The sequence below is a fragment of the Lepisosteus oculatus genome, chromosome 20, assembly GCF_040954835.1.
Source record: "Lepisosteus oculatus isolate fLepOcu1 chromosome 20, fLepOcu1.hap2, whole genome shotgun sequence".
Lineage (NCBI taxonomy): Eukaryota > Metazoa > Chordata > Actinopteri > Semionotiformes > Lepisosteidae > Lepisosteus > Lepisosteus oculatus.
In genome coordinates this window covers 4,894,701-4,911,864 of record NC_090715.1, presented here as the reverse complement: position 1 = coordinate 4,911,864, position 17,164 = coordinate 4,894,701, and the positions used below count along the sequence as shown (strand labels likewise).

Genomic DNA, 17,164 nt, shown 5'->3' with positions numbered 1-17,164 from the left:
CACGCATTCCCTGGGAGTCCTTGAAACTTACAAAAACACTCTACGGCAAAATATACACATCATAACTTCTCCAACCTCAAACGTGGTCAGGGAAAAGCAGAAAAAATATATGAACATATGACTGAATATATAAATACTGAATGATTCTTCTTCTGGAGATTTTAGTATTCAAGACTAGAACCTTGGAATAAAAAAGTAGGCTATAAAGCTTGGAATTAGATTCCATCTGACCAATAAAGAACTGAATCCATTTGAATGCGAGGTTGCATTCAAATGGATTTTAATTTTTGAAATAGAACAGGTGATTTATAGTACTTATAAAGTAAGTCTATATCAATAATAACTATAAAGTGCATTTGCATATATGGTGTTTTTTTGTCTTGGAATATTCCAAAGCACCTTAAATATATAAGGAGACCCACTCTTCTAGCCATGAAGAGTAGCCCCCAACTGTAGGCGTGATGCGTTATGGCCATATTGCGCCAGCAGCCCTGCTAATAAGCAGATCAGGTGGAGGAGCGAGAAATTGCTTCACCAACTGAATTAAGAGGGAAACTCGGGAAGGCCAGATTGCACAAGTCCAGCGTGGAATTTAGCCAGGACACCAGGGTTAACACATCAACTCTTACAAACAGTGCCGTGGGATTTTTAATGGCCGAGTCATCTCATATGAAGCACAAGACGTAATTTAATTACAGTAGCTTTGCAACCACAACCAATGCCACCCCAGAAAGCTACCAGTTAAAGCGCCGGGGTACAAAGGTTGCAGACCCAGGGCCTGCAGTCCCATGCTGGCCTGCCCTGCTTTGCCTTCTGTCACAAAGCCAGACTCTTCAGAAGAACAGAAGGTTACAAACAAGGCAGGGCTAATTTGCCCATCTAGTCCATTTTGTTGCGAGAACATAAGTCATCCAAAGACTCATCCAGCTGTTTCTTTAAGGAAGCCCTAGTACTGGTTGGATGAGCATCTTGGTCCATGCAGTTAATACTTCTGTCTTCTGGTTAATGTTCCACTACTCATTCTTTAGACGTCCAATGGAACAATGCCTTTGATGACTTGGAATACTTGGATCAGGTCCCTTCATAATCCTCTCTGTTCAAGGCTAAATAGGTTCGATTCCTTCAACCTGTCAGTGTTAAAGGAATATCTAAGTCCTTTTCCTGGGGACAAGCCCTGGTCTGCTCCATACGTTGCACATAGCTGTGCAACCAATTCCCACTGGAAGAGGGACAAAAATAGACTAATAAAGCATAGACACATTGTCAAATCCATTATACCACTGGGACCTGAGAAAAGATCTTTAACTGCAGTTCTAAAAGGGCACTTCATCTCGGACTAAACATCCAGCCTCACGACATCACTTGGCCTTCATCCCAATGGAAACACAAAATGGCAGGACAAGTCTTCCCAGAGGCGCAACTAGAAAACCGTTTATTCTTTTTTTCTTTTTTGGAGGGGTTCATTAAAAGTCATTACACTGTTACAAAAAATGTTATTTAAAAAAAACTCTCCTTCTAGCTGATCAAAGACAGTTTACCACAGGATTTTAGATGGCCCTCGAATATGTTTTCTTTACGAAGCATATTATCTAAAGTGGTTGGAGACTGAATTGACAGAAAAGCATGATTTGGCTCCTGAAAATCGGGTCTCCTTTCATTCTTGAAATATCATCCCTGATATTGAGCCCAGTGGTAAAGTAAGTGCTGCTAGTGGCCTGTATTTTTAAGGCCTCCCTTTGACATAGTTTCCTGAAACTTGGGAGCCCTCTTCTGGTCACCACAGTGGTGACCAGAATATATATTTTGCAATAAAAAAAATTATACTGTTGTGTTTAATGGCATAATTATCCTGGCACAACATGGATATGCGCCCTATCATTAATTATAGTGCAAGTCTAATGCTAGTTTATGCATAATATTTGTGCTCGGATATTATGCTTTGTTTCAAAAGGATTTTAAATACTAATTGCTTAAAATTTGTGAGCAATCATGCTTTAAGAAAAAAACCAAATACAAATAGAGGAATAGAGGAACAAAAACATACTTCAAAGAAATTAGAAAACAGGCGTTCTATTTTTATCTCCAAGATATTACAACATCCTCACACATTAAAATGCACTGGATACTTTAGCTGGATCATTTATACTGCACTGGAAATTTAGCATTTTCACTGTAATAAGCATGTTTATTTTCCAGTAGGATCCGTGGCAGTCTCTGCAAAGGGACGTATATCTGTATCCAACCCTGGTGCTGAAGGGCCGATGTGTCTGCAGGGTTCCAGGAGAAGCTGTTAAATTGGTCCCATTAAGACTGAAAACCTGCAGACATACAAACCCTCTAAGATCAGGGTTTGACACCCCAGGACCCTGGACTGGCACAGCAGAATTTTGTTTTGCATCATCGGTCAATATATCTCAGGGCTCCAGATTTAGGTTTACGAATTCCATGTGTGTTTTAACTCTGCTGCCAAGATTAAGTGCACGTGTGGGGGGTTTTAATTCTCCAACTGCTCACTCTCTCACCTGCTTCAGAGCCTCCTGTTTGGACTTATTAAGCTCTTCGTATTTAAGTTTCCACTGGCTGAGCTCCGTCTCCAGCTTCTCGATGTTCTTGCTGAGAGACAGCTTGTCCCTGCCGAGGACAAACACATTGCTCAGGCTTTAGCTGAACATACAGATCCCGCTATTTAGCATGCAGAACAGGAGCTCAAGACTCCTGTATATAAAAACATACATACAGTACACCCCCACTTCCTTAGGTACATGCTGCATGGCTGTGGATCAATAGGGCAAACCGGAGCAGGTCAATGTTTACACCTGATGACTCCTTGTTTCACAACTATGGAAGCACCTGCCAGACTGACACTTTAAAAGAGATGCTGGAGAAAATTAAATGGGGAGCTTTAATGTAAAAAACCATCACTGTTCCACCTCAATCACTCACCACAGGTCAGGTTGCCGAGGAGCTGCAAATGAATCAATGTCACTTAATATCCACTTCCAGTTAATGGAAATAACTGAGGTGTCAGGCTAATGCCTTTTTATGTCTGCCTATGAGGCAAAAGAGGAAACGTTCTGACTCCAGCTACGCATGTGTTTATATTTCATCTGTGCGTTCCACCAGGAGGGGGCGAGTTCACAACAAAGGCCATCAAGCTCCTGTTTTGACTCGTTTTCATAAATCACTTCAAAGCCCTCCTCAAGCAGGCAATTAGCACAGCATCTGTCTGCATTCATCATAGACAGGCAGCCTACGTGAGCGATATGGATCCATGTGTCAAAAAGGCTAGAAAGCACACGCTGACACATGAGGATAAATTGATGTTTCAAAAACAAAAGTTCAAATCTGTTGAGAAGGTATCATCCCATTAATTTACTCAATTATGTTGTCACCTCTGAGTATTTTAACCCTATAGCCATGCAGGAATTACCTTTTAAGATGTATAGCTAGGTCTTTCAAGCGCTACTCTTCAATTGGAATAGAAGGTACTGTCCATTCGCAGCTCTGTGTTATTTTACATGCCTCAGCAAAGGCCCTTTAAACAGAATTCTCCATGAGCAGAGGCAACATTAACTGGCTTTTGAAGAGCCGTTTTCTTTTTTGGCTTAGTGTACCAAGTGTTTGCATCCATCAAAGCAACCTGGTTCCATATTTCTGCAAAGAAAGCCTACACTATTATCACCCAATATGTTGATGTACAGCAGCCTGCACAATTTGCAAAAGACAAGAATAAGATCAATAGGGAAAGCATTACAAAACAAAAATCACTTCTGCAGTTTGAACGCCTAAACTGCACAAACTTTATCTTCAACTAGATCATTTTTTTCTCACCAAAACATGGTAATTCATTTCCATGAAAAATCTGGGCACTTATCCAGAGAGCCCTAAACGTCATTAAAGAAAGTCCTACCACATCTTGTTTTTGTATCTCAGACCACAGCACTTGAGAAAGCGGGATTAGATTCCAATGGGAAAGTACACAGTAATGGGCATTTGTTACTTATTCCATATTTAGAGACACAAACTCTGTAGTATAGGCATGCCCTTTTAAAACTAGGTGGCCTATTCAGACAGCTGTGTTGTGAAAATGGCGTACTGCAGAGAAAAGAAGTGGCAGAGATATCGTGGAGAGATGGGTTACCATAACCAGTGACAGCAGCGGCGTGCCTTCAGACACCAACAGGTGAGCCATGGAATTTTGTATTTTGGAGGTATGAGAAAAATAAAAAAAATAAAATGAAATACTGTTTCTATGGGATATGTGTTTGTTACTGGAGGGCAACACACCCGAGATGGAGGTCACGTTCTAAGACCTGGAAATCACGTGAGGTGTTTCAAGGACGTAAATAATGTTCCAGCGAGACACATCTCTGCCAGTTTCTGTAGGGATGATGCAACTGCACATTTTAAGCATCGATTATTTTTGCTTTCTAATATTAATCGGATTGTGGTCGGGCTGCTGACATGTCGGGGGCGGGGACAAAGGCGGTATGTGCCACAAACGTTTTATATGCAAGCGTGCCTGGCATAAGCAACAAGACTACCCACCAGGTAGTTAGAAACGACATAGTTTCTAAGATGATGCACATGTGGGAGAACATGGCACAGAGGTGCACAATGTAACTCTGCAGCAATGGCAGGTTAGATTTCCATTTGCATCTTTTGCATGTCATTAGCAAACCTTCACTATTCTACTGTGAAGCTGGAACAAAGCTGTGCTTTGAGTGCCCTTGTCAGAACATAAGAAAGTTTGCACACGAGAGGAGGCATTCAGCCCATCCAGCCTGTTTGGTAGCGAGTTGTTAAGATATCGAAGGTTCTCATCCAGTTTCTGGAAGAAAGCCACAATACAAGGATCAGCCGCAGTGCTGGGTAGCTTGTTTCATACTGATACACACAGGAAAGGACTCAGCCTGTCCACCACTGAAGTGCAGGACCCAGCCAGAGTTAAGTGGCCTTGCCTGTAGCCCCACTACACAGCAGATGAGGTGGAGAAGAGAAAAACTGGGCCATTTAGACCAGTGAAGATAGAATCACCTTTAGCAGGAACAGCTACTTAAGCTAAGAAGTGGTTTAGCTTGGAATGAAGCCAGAGGACTCTAGTTCTCTAGGAGATTTTTATGCTCGACAACACTGACATATTGACTTTGCATTCCTAAATAATTCATGAATCGGGAAGGTGTTTTGAAGTCTCTCTGGTGACGTCTTCTATTTTGCTGATGTACTCATGTTTTAAACTGTTACACATTCTCCGTGTTATGACTTTTTTTTTTTAAGAAAAGCAAAAATGGCAGCCTTGGGTGCCTTCTCCTCCAGTCAGGCTGCTCTGCATCTCAGTCTGGCAGATTGGTAAGGATGTGTCTGACGCCAAAAACTCTCCGAGGGGATGTCGCACACAGACAGCGGCTTAGCTCGAGAAAGCCAATCTCTCCGTCTCTCGTTTGATTAGTAAGCTCCAATTCAAGCTGACTGGCCATCTTGACCTCCCTCACTGGCACGGCTAACCTTTCATCCCTTCGTCTTGAGAGAAAAACTGCAGACTCGGAACAGAAGGAAAACAGTAAAAAAAGAACCACGCCCTTGGTGCTGTATACATGGGTTTCCACTGCGTTTCACATCAAAGCTCACTAATCAGTTGAGAGGCTCATTTTCCGTTGCAAGTATACAGAGCTCCAGGGCTGTATTGTGGATTGAAGACTTTGGTTTTAAACAGCCACCGTGCCTCAGCACAGACTACTGATCAGCGAAGCCCCCACCCGGCTCTTGTGTCATCACCACTTCAGTGACCACTAAAACTCTGCCCTGGTATCATTCAACTCAGCCGATATCATTCAGGGAGTCACATTCATTCCTCACTCAAGAGTCTCCTTGGTCAGACAGTATTAAAAGAGCAGGCCAGGGACTGAAGAGAAGCTGCAAAGGCCGACTCCGTATTTCACATTCATCAAGGCAATATTTCCCCATCTGTTTTGCTTGAAGTCCGCCCGTCAGGACACAGCCCCAGAAGAAGGGATGTCAGTTTGTGCCTCATTTCAAGCAATGCTTGTGCTGTAGGCCCACGCCTGCTGTACAGCACACTGGAGTCCAAGTGACCATGGTGTATAATTCTACCTAAGAATGTGCTCATCAAACTACCCCCTTAAGAAAATCAATGATCCTCATGGAACTAAAATACCACAGGATTTAAGTACTGAAATTAACCATTTGCAAAATGCTGCAATTAAATCCTAGTATTTTGATTCTAATTACTACCTTTATTAGCTAACCTAATTAGTTAATTATAACGTTATTAGTTATTTTTTATTTCTAGAATTTGACATTTCTAATGGTTTATTTTTACTATGGGACCAATCTTGGATCTTTTCTTGCAACTCAGAAAGCTGTTAATTCATCCCATTTCCTTCAAGACTCTTTTCGGTTCATCGCATCTAGCAGGAGACGACGCCAGTGAAGTCTGTCTCTATGTGTAGCTTTTTTTGGCTGGAAATTAAAATTGGTCCACTGACAAAAAAAATTAAACTCGAAACACTAATAATGTGAAATGGTACAAGCCCAACGTATTGTCTCAAAGAGACATTCATTTGCAAAAATACTGCAAAAAATAACAAGACAACATCTGCCCTCTGCAAACAGAATTCACAAGCAATTCATGTGAACATTCACATTACAGTTTGTAAAAGGAATTAATTCAATCTTCCCCTTTTAGATTATTCTAAAAAGCAATAACCATATACCCACAAGACAAGCTATAAAACACTATAGAAGTCTCGTACAGCTCCAATGTAGGCTTACAATAACAATTTTAGAGACATTTCATGAACAACAATTTTTACATTTGACTAAGAGCAAGACCTTTGGTGTTCACCAAGGGCTAAAACTGGGGACACACATTGTGCATTAATTCTGCTGGGCATATCTGACCGAAGTGGTTTTTTACAATCCCAAATGAGAAATACACATGCCTTCACTCTGTCCAGCTACCTGTGTCACCATTTCCTACTTAATTGCTGTCTCCATCCTCTCTTGTCACACTTGTCCCAATCCTACCTAATGCCATAGATGCGTCAATCTTAGCCTCTGCTTACTCTCTTTCCTTGAGCAGGACCTTCTGTGATTCGTCGAGGCGCAGCTGGAGGGCGGTAACCTTGCTGGTGTCTTCCTCTAGGATGGTGATGTCATCCCAGAGCAGGCGGTTGCGGTCCTGGCGGCTGAGGGCGGAACGGAGGCTGCTGGCACTGCGCCCATCCCAGCTGTCCGGTCCCTCTGCCTTCGCCCGCAGCAGGGACTCCAGCAGCTCCATCTCCTGAAGGCCGGAAAGACAGAGTCAGCTTTGCTGCTTCTAGGCGGCTCGCTCACTACACAAGCTGCTACTTGGGTCAGTGTGCCGTTCGCTCAACTCTCATTCCATTCATCCTCCATCCATTTTCTAACTGCTTCTTCCAATTTGGGGTCACTGGGGGGGGGTGGGGGGGGTGGCAGGGCCTATCCTGGCAAACAACAGGCAAAAGGCAGGGTACACCTTGGACAGGATGCCAGTCCATCACAGGACATAAACAAAGACACACACACTCACTTCAACTTTCTCATAAACCAATTAACCTACCAGTATGTCTTTGCACTGTGGGAGGAAACCGAGACAACCAGGAAACTCACGCAAATGCAGGGAATTAATACAAACTCCACACGGACAGAACCCCAGGTCTGGAATTGAACCCAAGGTTCCAGCACTGCGAGGAAGCAACGTCAAATGCTGTGCCACTCTGCCACCCTGCATCTCTCATTTTCTTCAAAATGATTAAGTTTGTACTGCAAAGGCTTGATGAGCTGTTACCGTGTGCAAAACGGGTACAGGTGTCAGATTTTAAAAGTGTTAAATAGGCTCCGAGGAGTCTGTCCCAGAAAAAAAAGCACTACAACCCACATGAAATTCCAGAAAGGTTTTGGCTTCATTTAGCGACAGGAAACGCAAGGGAACTACTGAACCTCTTGAAACAGTGCCATTCTCTAATGCTGCCCACAGGGGTGAACTTTTAAACTTGGCTTTCTTGGATATCTATGAATAACACTGTGAACAGAAGTCCTGACTTGATTTTCCTTTTGTAAAAAAAAAAAGTAATATGAAAATTTAAGCAACAAAACAAAAGATTTGAATTAAGGAATTTTTTTGTATCATTTTTCCCCTATCCAAAATGAAATTTCCAAAGGTCATGAAAAACAAGAAGAACCAGCAACTGCATTGGTAATACAAGTTTAGGTCTTTCTGCTCGGATACAGTTTCAAAGCTCTGGCTTTCAAAGGACAAAAGGGAGCGTTCCAGTGCCAAATTCCTACACACACACAAAAAAAGGAATTTGACAAATTATCTCTGATTGAAACCACCTGCAGTTACAGCATGCAACCACAAGAGGCCTCTGCATGTAAACAAATAATTCTGGTTAGGGCATGTGGAAGCGTTCAGTCTGTGCCTGTAAAACAAGCATGATGAGAAAGGAAATGGGATAAAAGTGGACTCAGCCCTTAGAGCAGGATTATTGTCCCAAATTCTGTTTATTTAACACAAGTTCATTATTCAAGAGAAACAAGAAACAAACTTCAGGGGATGTTGATGAAAGATGTGGATGGTTTCAAAAACAGTGCCACGAAGATGGGATTGCAAAGCTCCTGCATCTGGTTAGGGCCCGTTTGCATCTTTTCCATTCTAACTCCTTGAACTGTTTGCTATCAAAAATTTCAATCCATTTCATTCTAAAAGTCACGGTCTGCTGAATGTCACATCTTGCTTATCTCCGATCAAGACGCTTGCACTGCCTGTAGCAGCGGACTGTACTCAGAAATGACTGGCCCTTCTGCGCCCGTCTCTACATCTCCCCCACAGTGTGCTGGGGCTGGATTGAGATACTGTTCCAGCGCTCTGTCTGACACTTTCAAGCCAGACAGACAGCGTCGCCTTTCAGGAATCGAGTACAGGACTCCTTCGCCAACGCCTGAATTCGATCAGAAGCGGTTTCGATATCGAGAACCAGTCTTCCCATCCACAGCAAACCCTTGATCACACACGATTCTGCCTGCAGAAACGTTAAAAAAGAGTGCAGATTCTCTATCCGCCCATGACGGGGGGCTGTCATCTTGTCTCTCTCAGGCCTCTTCCTCCCGTAACACTGTCTCTCCTGCTGAACGCTCAGTTTCACGGGAAACGGGCAGGGGATTTAGGTGCTCTCTTAAGTATACTCAGGATTCAAGGTTCATACCATATAATAGTAAAACCAAATGGTATCAAGTTTACAAGTTGAATTACAATTCACTTGATGGTATTTGTAATGATAAAGGCAGAAAGCTTTAGGTGTTGTTAGCTGTTAACGAGTGTACCATGGATTCTGGGAGCCTAACCCCATCCTCTCAAGTACTTACCAACCTATCCAGCAGAATAACCCCTACAGTCATCAAAGGAAACCCGTCCTAAAAACGGACAAGGAGCTTTTAATGTGCAAAAACAAATTCTCCTTTCCCACTTGCAGGGTCGCCAATTCTGGTCTCCAGTTTCTTAGCGAAATGCTAGATGAAGCAATATGGCCAAGCCATTTTGTGGCAGGCAGCAATTTACAGATACATGAGAATTGGGCTCCCCTGGGAACACGACGGCCGGCTCTTCCCCTTTCCAGGCTTACATTTCAAGACGGCGCTAGAGCAGGTAGGAACAGTAACTCTCCAGAGGACACTGGACAATTCGCAGCCCCCACAACCCACCTTGTTCTTGTCGGGCTTCTCCGTGCCCACGTCCCGAACGGGCTCCTGCTCGGGAGAGCCCAGGCCCTCGCCCTCCCTCTCCATCTCCAAGGCCAGCTTGTTGTCCAGGGGCGGCGAGGACGAGGGGGCAGGGGGCGGCGCCGGGCCGGCGGGGGCGGGGCCAGCGCGCAGCCGCCCCGCCTCCTGCCGCAGCTGCTCGTTCTCGTTGGACAGCTCCTGCCGCTCCCGGCGCAGGCCCGTCAGCTCCTTGGTCAGGGCGTCCAGCCGCTGGCGCAGCTGGCGCACCTCGTCCCGGGCCTTGTTGCGCTCGGCCCGCACCTTGCTCCACTTCTCCCTCCAGTTGGCCGTGCAGTCGGACCACCAGCGCATCGTCTTCTCCATCTGGGCGGCCCGGGCCCGGGCCTCCTCCAGCTCCCGCAGGCGCAGCTCCTCGCGGCTCTCCCAGTCGCCCCCCTCGCCCACGCACACCCCCGGCGACAGCAGCAGGGGGGGGCTGGAGTTGGGGGTGCCGCTCTTGGGGCTGGAGGTGGTCAGGCTGTCCGGGGAGCGCATGCGGTCTGGAGGCGGGCCCAGGCCGGACAGGAGACTCCCCCCCGACCTGCTAGCTTCAGTCATGTGGGGACTAGGTGTGTGGTTCATGGCTGCCGGGGAGCTGCTGCACGAGCAACGGCCGTTAGGAGTCCATTTCCCGCATCCGGGAGGTTCCTCGGGCAACTGTGGAGGGAAGGAAATCTCACTCAAGGCCCTTGCAAACAATGACCTGCGTTTCAGGTGACAGAACTGCGTTAAATTCTCACAAACTATGGCAACCCCCAGCAATCCATTTCTGAACATGAACAACAGCCTTTGAACCCTTGTGACGTCACGCAAAGGAGCCTGGGAATAGACGAGAGTAAGAGACTTTTGACCTCTTGGTGGGTAAAGCGTCTGCAGTCTTTAACTAAGACAACTTCAACTTCAACTGCAAAGACACAGCTGTTGTATTTTGAACCCTTCCAGTAGTTTCATGGTGTTCACGAGTAACACCATGATGAACGTCTGCAGACACTTCTCCTCATCCTCTTCCCCAAAAGAAATTTTCAAAGTCAAACAGCACAGTTCTCTTAACGTCAGACGCTCAAAATGCTCCACTACTGCAATTCTGCAAGGTTTGAAGAGTGGATGTAGTTCACATAAAGTACTTAATCAATCCTCATTCAAAACCCAAACAATCCTCACTCCAAAAACAATGATTCCATTAACAGATATACTGTAACTGGTCCATCATGGCCTAAACATCCTGTTCTTTTTTGTTGTAATGGCTTAATAAACATCTCCTTCTTAAAGATACGAATTTTAAGTTACAATTTTATGAAACTCCTTTGCCCCTTTCAATAAGAACTAAAGACAACTTTAAGAGTTTTATTCACATTTTCACAAGCCAGAATAAGCCTGATCGTAGCTGCGATGTGTAAACCAGAGATCTCTCCAAATTCCCTGCCAGAAGCCTGTTTTATTTCTGGCTAACAACACTAAGGTCTATACTATGAAAGCTATATAAACCTATTCCAACTCCAGAGAACTATAAAGCAATGGTTCCTAAGCTTGGTCCTAATGGAATACTGTGTCTGCTGGTTTTCATTCCAACTGAGCTCTAGCTCAATCTCCATTGCTAACTGACAACTTAATTAACCTGTTTCTTTGTTTAGACTTTTATTTAACTTGTTTATTTGATCACCCTGAGTGTCAGAAATACCTCGCTTCAACACCACAGTTTCCAACACCTTCAGCAGACAGAACTTTACACAGTCTTCTCAACTCTGCCTTTGCCATTGTTTCAGAATAAAAACCTCCTACTAGTTAATGAATAGAGGGTGACCGACTTTGTTGGCTGTAGCGGAGGTTTAGCTTATAGTCAGGAAGTTGAACTGCACAGCCATTAGATAAACCTACACAACAAGAGATTAAAACCTAAATACGAGAATCAGTGAAAAGATTTGCCTTAAAGATATTGCACACTGATATCTGAAAATAATAATAAATAATTAATAAAAAATAACAGTTGAATGCAATATATAGTTTATGTATGAATATGGAAGAAGCCATTCTGTGTGGCTGAAGATCTACTACAATTTCATTACTAATTACCAAACAGGGTAGATGCACTACGGGGCCTCTTCTTGTTGTTAATCATTTTTTCTCAAAATATATGGTGAGGAAAAAAAGCAAAGGGGGGTAAAACTATTTCCTACAAGAGCAGATTTAAACCCTTAATCACCAAAATGCAGGGGATGGCAGGCAATCCTAAGGGCCTTACCTATACAAGAAAATTACCCTTTTGGTGTAAATGATTAAGGAGTAATCGCATTTGCCACTGTGAGATCTATGAAAGAAGCAGTTCACTTTTAATTTTCATCAAAAGCCTTCATCATGCCCATTTTTTCATTACCTAATCAAATATCCCTGCTCGTAAAAGGAAAGAAATGTATGGGGAATTAATTCACTGCATGACTGAACAACAAGTCTTATATCTCTGCTTCAAGGGGGCTTTTGATTAGTCCTTCTGAAAAATTGCCAATGCTAAACAAAGCCATTCGATGTGCAGTGCCTCAGATAAGGTACTTTTTTAGATTTTACAAATACAGCATTAATTAAAAAAATTCAGAACAAAAACTGCACATATTAAAGGTGCTGGTTCCAGACAGAGCTTATTCTGACCTCCTACTTCTTAAATTTAGGGATCCCCTGTAAATGCTGGGGCAACTCTAAAACAAATTTCCAAATATCAGAGCTTTCCCGGGTTTCATGGTTTGCTTTAAGGATAAATGACAGAGACCGGAATGAAGATGAATGTCGCAGCGAGGTATCCATAGTGTGCGCAGTGTCATGAACGCTGAACTGAAAGTCTAACCTTGCTTCCTCAGGCTCGTGGCTTGTGAAGGGGTGCACTCTCAACGTGCTGACTCGTGTTTGTCTTGCACCTTGTGTGCACACCGGCTCTCTGGCCGCAATACCAGAAAAAGCAAATGGCTTCCTGTTATAGCAGGCACAGCACTCCATGAGCGACCTGCAAACAGGCAAACTCAATGAGCCCCTGTGAAAAATCTTCGTGAATTGGAATCTACGAGGTTAGGGCACGGACAACAGTGTGCCAAGCGAGAAAGGTCAGATGAAAATCTTTTTCTATAAAGGCCTCCTCACAATTCACACACTTTTGAGGGGATAAAAGAGGATCCACTGTTTGGTGATGAAGTACATCGGGCTGAAGTACAAACCAAGAGAATTCCCCCTGTTTATATAATCTCTAGCACTTAAAGGCAAGGGCATGGGGCAATAGGTTAAGACTCTGGACTGCTAACTGGAAGGTTAACTTTGCAACCTTGAGCAAGGTACCTCACGCACCTTGTGCCAGTAAAACACCCAGCTGTATAAACGGCCACAAATGTTGCTTTGGAGAAAAGCGTCCGTCAAATAAGCTCATAACGTGTCCAAAAGCGTAGGCCCTACACTGGATAATAGCAAAACGTTTTTATTTTGTGCCACCATTGACTCTGCCACTAAGTTTCATAACCAAATCCATATGAAGGTGTTGGGCGCTTCTATCCCTCAAGCGCACCGTTTTTTTTAATGTGTGTACTTGACCGGCTGTAAGAATCGCTTCTTTTTCTCACCACTGCGGCTGCGGACTTAAGACTCTCAAGCCGCACTGTGGTTCCGAAAACGGGATGTGTAGATTTTAAGAACAAATGCGCTCAAACTCCCATCCTCCCCCCGCCCCACCTTCTCAATCGAAATAAACACAAGCACACACAAGCTTAATAATGAAGTCTTCCATCTGTGGTCCAGACTTTTTCCTGTTTCCGTTCTCCCCTGGCGTGGAGAGGGGGGAGAAAGGAACAACATGCAGCAACAAGAAATAAAATCACCAAACCGTCTCTTTCTGCAGCGTAAGAGGGGAGAGAAGGACACAAGGGATGAAGGACTAAAGAAAAGGGAAGTAAAAATGTAATTAATGGAATTCTTTCCTCTGTCATACTGAAAGCACCAACAGAGGAGAGGGCAGGAGGAAGGGGCACCATGAAATAAGAGAGCTAATTACAGAAGCACTTCTGCTTCAGAGGGGATATAAACCCTCTAGATTTGAAATCCCAGCGAGATGGGGGTAGGGAAGGTCACAGACATTCAGCACCATGGACCCTGCCTCACAAATATTTAGGCTACAGTTCGTAATAAAGATGCTATCAGCTCTGCACTCCCCTCCGTACCCCTCTTTGGTCAAACTCACAGCTGCGCCGGATATTACCAGTTGCTCCACAGGTAAAACGAAAAATAAAAAAAGGTTTTGTTCTTTTTTTTGTGTTTTAACAAGGACACTTTTTGGTCTGTGGGTTGCGGTTGTCTGTTGCCGGCTTTTCTTGGACTTTAACGCAGCTCTGTGCTTCACAGTTAAGCAACAGCACCGCAACTTCTAGATTAAAGCATCCTTTGCAAATCGTGGCTGTGTGAACATTACTGCAGAAAGTTCAAGAAAATAAAACACGCCTGTAATCTAAACATGCAGGACTCTGAATATCTTAACAATTCTCACAAACTACTGAGAAGGCTCTGGTGCAAAACAGACACTACGTTTGACAACTTTTCATCCACCATGAAGGCTGCTGCAAAATATAAATGATGTCTATTTCATTATCAACAAGGAAAAAATGTCCATTTAATACAGAAAAACACCAGCAAATGAAGCACTGCAATAAAGAGAGCATCATTAAGTGGTTTTACTTATTTTCTTAAACACCACCAGGGGAAGCAGCTGACAGGCATTCTCTTCTGTTTTTATAGCTTCTCACATTGAATGTAATTTAAGTTAATGCATGACTTTGCACGTACAGTTTGCACAGACCGACAAGAAGGAAGGAAGATTAATAGACAAATTACAGCAAGGTCACTGCAATGCCACGGTCACCTAAAACAAGACAGTTCAAGATTCCACACTTAACAGAGCTCACAAAGCAGACTTTTACAGAAGCGAGGGTGAGCATCAGAGACAAAGGGGAAATAAGACAGACACATTCGGGTTGAACAATTTGTTTAAACAGGGATCAATCAGGCTGCCCACAAGATAAATTCTTTTTTTATATACTGTATATATATAAATGGAGAGCCGAGGAAAAACTGAGATGTGGAAAAGCCGAGAGCCAGGCAAGAAAAGAAATGTGTTCCGAATCTCCTGATGGATTTCCGTTCCAAGACAGCGGTATCACGGTCGAGCGCATTCAGAATTGAAAGATTAAAAATAGCTGTTTTTCACGAGGGAATTTCCTTCCGATATTCAATCCATCTGGAGAAATCTGGACAGACTGTGGTGCCAATCAAGGAGCAACCGGAAAAACTGGGCTCAGTCTTCCCTAGCCAGGAGCATTGTCTGGGTGACCACAAAGGCACCAGCCCCCAAATGAGAGAATTGTTTCAGCCCTCACAGACAGCTCAGTCAACTGGCAACGTGGCAAGCCCACACAGAAGAAATGTGCAAGAGGCCTCTTTTCTTTAAAAGGCTATCTCAGTTCGGACTGACTGTATTACCCAATGATGTAGCTGAAAGCTACAGTCCCTGTACTGCAACAGAGAAAATGAACTGCAGCACAGCTCCTGATTAGCAACACATGGCCACGATGTGAAAAATCGTTACACATTTATATCAGTGTTATTTTTTTTGCTGTGGGTCGGAGTTGAGAGACTAAAGTATTACACACATGGCGGAAAATAAATGCCACAAAATGTAAACTTCAGAAATTCCACAAAGAAACTGAAATCATCACGGGGAGCTACAAACGTTATGAAACTGCTGCAGAGACCAGCTGCTCCAGGAGCGCAATATACTTTTTAACAGTTCAGATTCAAGGAATTAAGGATGCATAACGACACTGTGTGATGAGGACAGAACAGATCTCTGGAACTGGGAAAACTCCTCCAAGGTATTTTGCAGCAGATTGTAAAGAGTGAAGTTTTTAAACATGCTTTATACTGATTACAAAGAGTGCTTTTCTATTAGAGGGCATTGGGAGGAAAAAATAAAAGAGAAGAGGCAACCTCAAGATCATGTTTCAGTTGTGTTTTGACTCTTGCGCTAGTCTGTGGTACAAACCTCAGTCGCACAGAAAAACGAGTAGCTGATTCTTTTCCTTCCTTTCCAAAAAAAGCAAGTCTGCTAGTTTCTCACCAGTCACTGCCTCGCAACTTAAAAAGTGCCAGTTCCAGCCAAAGCTCACAGGTTTGCAGAGAGACTGGCCTTTTTCCCCTTTTTTATACTGCAATGCATTGCCACATGGCAGAAAAAAAACTTAAAATTTCATTTGCGACAGCATAGAGCATGACAATCTCAAATTCCTGTGAAAGTTTATTTATATTGACCTGTTCAGTACTGAAAGCAAAATAACATCCTGGCAGTTGCAAGTGGGCAAAGACCTGATCTCCTCTGAGCGAAGGGTATCAGAACAACCTTTCCAAAGCCCTGCGTAAAAATCTCGTGCCGTATCTAACTTCACAAGAACTGTTCAATCAATCAAAACGTCTAAATGGCGAACCAAAGACTATGATAAAATACAAAGTTGCGAGCTGTTTGAAGACAATCAGTCCCAAGGCATGTTATACACCCTGTGCTTCGTACACTCCCATCTTGCAGCTGGTAACAGCTGTGTTGTGCAATGATAAGGGTCCGTCCCTGAAGGGGAGACTGCAGGGAGTGAAGATAGCACAGGGCCATAGTCAGATAAGAGGCAGAGCAGGAGGTCAGCTCGGGTCACTGCAGGCCAATGGTGAGGGCTGAAGTAGCTCGAAAGCTATACGGACTCCACCCTGACCAGGAGCCCACTGCACATCTGTTTGGATATCAAAGGGTGTCTAATGTGAAGCACCACTCAACAGCAAGAGACTAAACCAACAGCCGTTCAGTGAAGAAGAGAGAAAGCAAGAGGAATGGGTAGGAAGAAGGAACGAGAAGCAGTTTTTAAGGAGCAGTAAGGGAGGTGTGGAAAATAACGCCAAGCAAGGCAACTAGTCCTACAATGTGCTAGTGCAACAGGGCTCTGTGGCACTAAGGTGGCTGTAAAAGTGAAAACGTCACATTTCAACCCAAAACCTTCTCAAATCCTCCCACGACTAAGAACTTAGTCTTTTAGAATAGATGACTTCTCCACTTTTTTCAAGTCTGCAGGCAACTGCGATCGAATCCCAGCAAGAACAGATCCGCACTTCTCACAGTACTGCATTCCTGAACTGCACTCTGTATCCTAAAACAAGCCGCTCTGTCTATGTACACAGTGACCAAAGTATTTTAAAGCACCTGTCCCATGAGTTCTCTCTCATGGCAGCAGCTAACACACAGCTGGTTTCACCCTTCGCTGGCCAGAGCAATCACTAGCTTACAATCCTACTGAAAACCGGTGGA

The 17,164-nt window shown here is 43.9% G+C and overlaps 1 protein-coding gene across 2 annotated transcripts in view; it reads right to left on the bottom strand.

Moving 5' to 3' along the window:
* Positions 1-17,164, bottom strand: part of ccdc102a (coiled-coil domain containing 102A) — a 63,394-nt gene that overhangs the window by 31,591 nt on the left and 14,639 nt on the right. For both annotated transcript variants that reach the window (XM_069181368.1, XM_069181367.1), the window contains exons 2-4: positions 9,745-10,458; positions 7,086-7,303; positions 2,523-2,631 (exon numbers count right to left, since the gene is read on the bottom strand). In XM_069181368.1, coding sequence (XP_069037469.1) covers positions 2,523-2,631; positions 7,086-7,303; positions 9,745-10,383 — 966 coding nt within the window. In that variant the 5' untranslated portion in view covers positions 10,384-10,458. The remainder of the gene's footprint in view (positions 1-2,522; positions 2,632-7,085; positions 7,304-9,744; positions 10,459-17,164) is intronic.